The sequence below is a fragment of the Scomber scombrus genome, chromosome 4 (assembly GCF_963691925.1).
Source record: "Scomber scombrus chromosome 4, fScoSco1.1, whole genome shotgun sequence".
Taxonomy (NCBI): domain Eukaryota; kingdom Metazoa; phylum Chordata; class Actinopteri; order Scombriformes; family Scombridae; genus Scomber; species Scomber scombrus.
In genome coordinates this window covers 15,510,969-15,517,111 of record NC_084973.1, presented here as the reverse complement: position 1 = coordinate 15,517,111, position 6,143 = coordinate 15,510,969, and the positions used below count along the sequence as shown (strand labels likewise).

Sequence of the window (6,143 nt, the reverse complement as noted above, 5' to 3'; positions counted from 1 at the left end):
TTTTGCATCTGCTTATCCTCGTCTGAAATCATCACTGAAACCTCAAAATTGTGTTTAAAATATTTGCCTTTTATACAAAAAACAATTGTTTTTTTTACTAACTCAGAAACGGTTTGGCGAAGTAATTTCATTCACGTTGTAATAAGTTCTTCTACATAGCTTGTTTTTTTCTGCTTCAAGATCATCTAAAGTGTGTTTAATTTATTGATGTCCATGCAGAGGTACCACAAATCCCAGGAAATGATAGAAGGTGGAATTACATCCAGGATGTCGGGAATAATTGAGAATGCTGGGCATCATCCGTCTCCACAAGACTACAGGTAAGACTCCTGATTCAAACCATGTTCAGCTTTATTAGGACCAACAGTTATTGATTCATCTTGGGCTAAACAATTTATCTTTTTTTTGTTGCATATTGTCAAAAAACACTTTCTGAGATGCCTTAAAAGATAAAGTGCATATTTCTATTAATCAAACCATTTCACGTGTTTTTTAAAAGAGTCATGGAACAAATTATCCAACTCCACTATGTTTCGTCTAAAGGTAGATGGACAGCTCTTTTTGTGCATGAGGGGGGGATTGCATGAAAAAGAAGAGAGGAAAAAAAATCCAGAAGAATAAATGATTTTCAGACTGAATGGATCTGTCAGAAACCATCAGCTCTGTTTACACTCCCGCTGTCGGCACACGGAGAGCCTGAGCCTCTTGGCCTGCCGGCTCAGGGGGAGACGGGGCTCTCTGGGTCACCAGTATGCACAAGTGGCTCCCAATTAGAAAAGAAGGGAGTGATGGGAGGGAGGGATTGAAGGGACAGAGGGAGGAGGTGCAATATTTAGTGTTGTTGAACCTCTGGGAAGGCTCGGATGATACATGGAGACACCAGCTCAACATGTTTCGCATCAGTGAGCAATTTCTACGCTGCTGGTAGTACAAGGAGGGGAGGTGGGAACACCCCCCCATGTGTCATCTATTCTTATGTTTTTATCAGTATGTACTGGGCATTCATGATGGATAAGTGCAACCTTGAGTAGAAATGGGAAGAAAAAGTATAAAAGAACACCTACATCAACTATCAACCATTCTTTAATGTTTTATGCAACACAAAAAGGAAGAGTGTCTGCAATTGTACCTTTGTAATGTTTTCATTTGACATTCACTTGTAGATGCTTCAAAATAGGTTATTCAGCTTGTGAAAAGTGAAATAAAACTCACAGCTGCTAGACAGCAATAACAAGGTTCACCAACTTCAAAGCTCCAGCTGAGATATTGTGATACTGTGGAGGGTGTTCAACTTAACAATGCAACCTGTCCGCCTAAAAAAGGACCATCACCCTGAATCATTTGCTGGCGCATGCAAGGTGTTCGAGGATATGTGCTGATTCTTGGCTGCAATGATGTCATGTATTCAGACGGCAGACACAGAGCCCTGACCTCAAACTACATTTGCACCCCCTCTGGCCCTAGGCTCCGTTGATTTCCCTGTGTAGGTAGGGGGTTGGGGGGTGGGGGGTTGGGGCAGCAGTGAGGATAGAGGCTGGAAAGGGACAGGGAAGCAGATGGCATCCTATTTGTCCCTCTTATGTGAGGGCTGTCATTCCAACAGATTAATGCAAGGGCTGCGTAAAGAAAAGAAACGACAGAGACAATCAAGGAAGGGTCTGGAGAAGACAATAGAGCCACGTGCCACTGGGCAGATTTGTCGTTTGGGACACAATAGGTGATCATTTTTCAATAGACAAGGCCAACTGTTGCAGGCAACATGTGCTGCTGTCCCATGTTTCAAACGATCTCATGCGTTGTTTACTTATGATTCAGCCAATGGTTGGTGCCAGACTGTGGTCACCTGACACAGGGTTGATTTTTTAATAGGAGATTTGGTGTGTGTATGAGGGCGGGGGGTGTACTTCTACACTGTCCAAAGACCCACAAAGTAACTGAATAGTATGTGTTGTCATAGCAACCCCAATTACTAAACCCCTGTGCAGTAAGTGTGTGTGTGCAGAGGAGACTGAAGAGGATTCAAGAGGATTCCTCTCTTTTCTTTCTTTCTCTTCAAGGCTCGCTGCATAGAAGACGTAATAGCTGAAAGCTGATTGGCACTGGCAGTGCACTGGTTAAACAAAAATCCTTCTTTTAATTCAGTTTACAGAAAATAAAAAATAACATGAATTATACATATATAATTATGGATTAAAAACATCCATTACTCAAAACATTTGCTATTTTGATTGTTTTTTCTTCATATTTTCATAATCTGCAAAGAAGGATAAACGAAGAGAAACAAAGATCAGTGTGCAGTTTCTTGTATTCCAATCACAACAGATGATTTTCTCTGAATGGAAAGCTTGTTTAACTCCCTCATTGTTGATTAAAACTGTCACTGCTAAATAACACTTGTAGTTAATCTTCTTATGGTAGATCCTGGATGGAATGACTAATACACGGCTTCGCTGAGCAGCTTTCATCTCTGTTTCCTTCAGATTCAGACTCATTACAGTGGTTTTGACTTTGAAGGACAAAAAACGTTCTATCAAGTGTTTACATTTAAATTCCACTTCTGGTCTATGTGTGTCTGAGCCAACAGACGTGTTAACCCCCACAACCACCCCTCTTCCTTCTCCTCCTCCCCCTCCCCCCCATCCTCTCTTCAAGGCTTCTGACCACGGACCCCTCCCAATTGCGGGAGGAGGACCTCCCCGGGGACCTGCAGTCTCTGTCATGGCTCACCTCTGTGGATGTGCCCCGACTACAGCAGATGGTTGACAGCAGAGGCCACAGTAACGGGCCCTCCCAGGGCAGCTTGTTGGAGCAACAGACAGGTGAGGTCACAAGAAGGGACAGTGCAACATTCAAAAACCTCATTATCTCTCCCATTGGGTGAATCAGGAGTGCTGGATTTCTGGCCTCTGTAGATAGAAAATAGTCTTAAATTTGTCAAGGTTCCCTTTAGGGATCAATAAAGTTTGACCTTATCAGACTACACTTTTGGTGACATATTCTGAGGTTTGAGTAATCACCATTAACTCAACCCAGTGCAATGTATCCAATAGCCTTTGCTGGTCAAAGTGCAAAAACAAATACTTGATTTCTGTTCTGTTGAAACACAACGCAAAATTGAAACGCCTTAAATTGAAAAGTTTATTAGGAATATAATAATTTACCTTTACATAACATTACATTACAATATTTTCTTGATTTTTCGATTAGTTGCTCGGTCAGAAAATGTTAAGAATTGTTTCTTATATCCCAAAATACACCCTAAAATGTCTTGTTTTATCCCCACCAACAGCCCACAACTCAAAGATATTCCATTCACTGTCATACAGGGCTAAAGAAACCAGAAAATAATTCCTTGTAGAAAAAAATCACTAAAATGATTATTCAATTATCAAAATAGTTGCTGATTAATTTTCTATTGACTGACTAATTGATTAATTGACTAATCAATGAAGCTCTAATCAAGAACCACTTGCAAATTTCTGTCACTGTGACAAAGAAAATAGTTCACTTAGAGGTCTGAGGATTGTCATAAAGTAGCCGTTAACTTTTTTTTTGAGAGGAGGCGGCTGTGGTACAGACAATATCTGAAAACCTCAGAAACCACACCACACATATTTAGAAGGATATTAAAAAACCCACATTTGTTTGAGTGCTTTGTGTTATTGGTCGAACTTTCCTTTAATCTAAACATTAGTCTGGCTGCTCCTCCATACAGCTCAGCTAAACAACATGACGATGACAGCAGGTCAGGGATCCATGCTCCACCTCCAGAGCAACATGCACCACAGCCCCCTGGGAATCAGCATCATCAACACCCACAGCGGAAGTGTGAGTTTTAGCAGCATTACAAAGGGAAACAGTTTTATGTTGTGTGGTGCTTATTAAGTTATTTAATGTCAAATGTTAATCTTTCACAGATGTCTCCATTCTCAATGAGTGGGCTGCCCTCACCCGGATACCAGTGCCCTACCTCAGTCTACCAGCCCACACCCCAGCAGGTGTACTCTCTAACCCAAACTGGACAACAGGTAACAGAGTTTAAGTCAATAAAGAGTCTGATCAACAGGGAAACTAAAAATGATAAAGTCCCTCATCACTTTCTTCTCCTTTATCTCTTAGTGTTCAACTGGTGGGCTTTATAGCAATGTCTCTTTCAACAACCAAAGTCTGTTTACGCAACCTCGCCTGGCTCCACAAGACCAGGAGCTGCAGCCCAAGTCTTTCCCCAAGCCAATCTACTCCTACAGGTCAGACCCCACTTTCATGGCTGAAATCAAATCCAATATTCACCTAAATTAGTTTATACTCTGCTTTGAATTACTTTTAATTAATGATTTTTTTTCCCCTGGTGATTTCTTTTCTTAGCTGTTTGATTGCCATGGCTCTGAAGAACAGCAAAACTGGCAGCCTTCCAGTCAGTGAGATCTATAGCTTTATGAAGGAACACTTTCCTTATTTCAAGGTATGATCCTCTATTAATATTAAACTGAAAAGTACAAAAAGAGATGGTGTAGTTAAAGGTTGTGACAGTATAATCTACCTCTTTCCCTGCAGACTGCACCTGATGGATGGAAGAACTCAGTTAGACACAACTTGTCCTTAAACAAATGCTTTGAGAAGGTGGAAAACAAGACGAGCAGCTCTTCGCGTAAAGGCTGTCTATGGGCGCTGAACCCTGCCAAAATTGACAAGATGGAGGAAGAGATGCAGAAGTGGAAACGCAAGGATCTCCCAGCTATCCGCCGCAGCATGGCTAATCCTGGTGAGAAATGTATTTTCCTAAATATAAAAAGGTCTAATGCTCAGCTGAGAGGCAAGACACGCGAAAGTTTCTTACTTATTCTGATAATCTGTCTTCTTTGCTGCAGATGAGCTGGACAAACTGATCACAGACCGCCCAGAGAACTGCAGACGCAAGACTATGGAGCCAGGCATAACACGGCTGCCCAACTGTCCAACTGGCCTCCCACTGTCAGTCCCAGCCCAGATGCAGCCTCAGCCTATAGTCACCCTCTCCCTGCCATGTTTACCCATGCACCAGCACCACCAGCTTCAGGCCCAGCTACAGGCGCAGGCCCGGCTGGCCCCCATGTCCCCTGCTCCGGCCCAGACACCCCCCCTCCACACAGTCCCTGACCTTTCCCACAGTCCCCTCACCCAGCACGCGAGCAAGCCGCCAGATGACTTCTACAGTGTACATGGTGACACTCACACAGAGGTGGATGCACTGGATCCCAGCATCATGGACTTTGCCCTTCAAGGTGAGGTTTTGAAGTCTCTTTTATTTTGTTCGCTACAGTAGATTATACTATGTTGTTGCAGCAGCAGCACACTAACCCCCATTGTCTTCTCAGGTAACCTGTGGGAGGAAATGAAGGACGACAGCTTTAACCTGGATGCTTTGGGCACCTTCAGTAACTCACCCCTCCGACTATCAGACTGTGACTTGGGAACGGTCAACCTCCCTCCTGCCTCCAGCGGAGCAAACCTGCCGTTGTCAGACGTGCAGGTGACGGGCCTCTACACCTCATATGCCTCCCAGGATCACCTCTCTTCCCAGTACATGGGCACACCAGCCACCAGCAAGCCCATCGCCCTGCTTTAAAGCAGCAGAACTGTCTCGAAAAGAGTCGGCACAATTTGTGTGACTGTCTGTGGATAATTGTGGGCATCAGCTGAAGAAGTCTGAAGGTTTATTTTGAGCAAATCACCTGGGAACTATCTGAAGAAAATGCTTGAAAATAATCTCCCCAGATACATTCCACAAGAAAACAAAACTGGTGATAAAGAGGCTGCTGTAGGAGAAAAGTATGTAAGACTTAAAATACCTAGCTTTGCCAAGCAAAGACTCAAAGTCTGTGTAAGTACAAACACTCTTGGTGGAGAAGTCAGTTAGCATCTGCCAGTTTTTCTACTGTTCACTCCGCGTTTTAAAGCCCTATCATACTGTAGCTCCCTGTCTCTTGTCTGTTGTATCGTGCTAGACATAATTGCTGTGATGTTTTATTTATATTTATGAAAAAGGCAGCTGGAGAAGGTGATGACTCTATCAATCTTTTGCTGTATATATTTGAATGTTTCAAAATGCTATTGCCACAGAAAAGCTTTCTTTTGACTGTGTTTACCCACCTCGTTCCAAAATG

At 43.0% G+C, this 6,143-nt stretch overlaps 1 protein-coding gene across 1 annotated transcript; it reads left to right on the top strand.

The window, feature by feature from the left end:
* Nucleotides 1–225: 225 nt before the first annotated feature.
* Nucleotides 226–6,017, top strand: foxn4 (forkhead box N4). The gene is made up of 9 exons (XM_062417775.1): nt 226–320; nt 2,653–2,819; nt 3,716–3,828; nt 3,918–4,028; nt 4,120–4,247; nt 4,366–4,462; nt 4,555–4,762; nt 4,869–5,261; nt 5,355–6,017. Exons 1-9 carry the CDS (start codon nt 241–243, stop codon nt 5,603–5,605), a joined length of 1,548 nt encoding a protein of 515 aa, XP_062273759.1. The 5' UTR covers nt 226–240; the 3' UTR covers nt 5,606–6,017.
* Nucleotides 6,018–6,143: the final 126 nt, after the last annotated feature.

Excerpts from the sequence above, each read along its gene's own strand:
- foxn4 (XM_062417775.1), top strand. The coding sequence starts at position 241 with ATGATAGAAGGTGGAATTACATCCAGGATGTCGGGAATAATTGAGAAT. Across the intron at positions 2,820-3,715 it reads CTTGTTGGAGCAACAGACAG|CTCAGCTAAACAACATGACG; the intron begins GTGAGGTCACAA and ends TCCTCCATACAG. Across the intron at positions 4,463-4,554 it reads AACACTTTCCTTATTTCAAG|ACTGCACCTGATGGATGGAA; the intron begins GTATGATCCTCT and ends CTTTCCCTGCAG.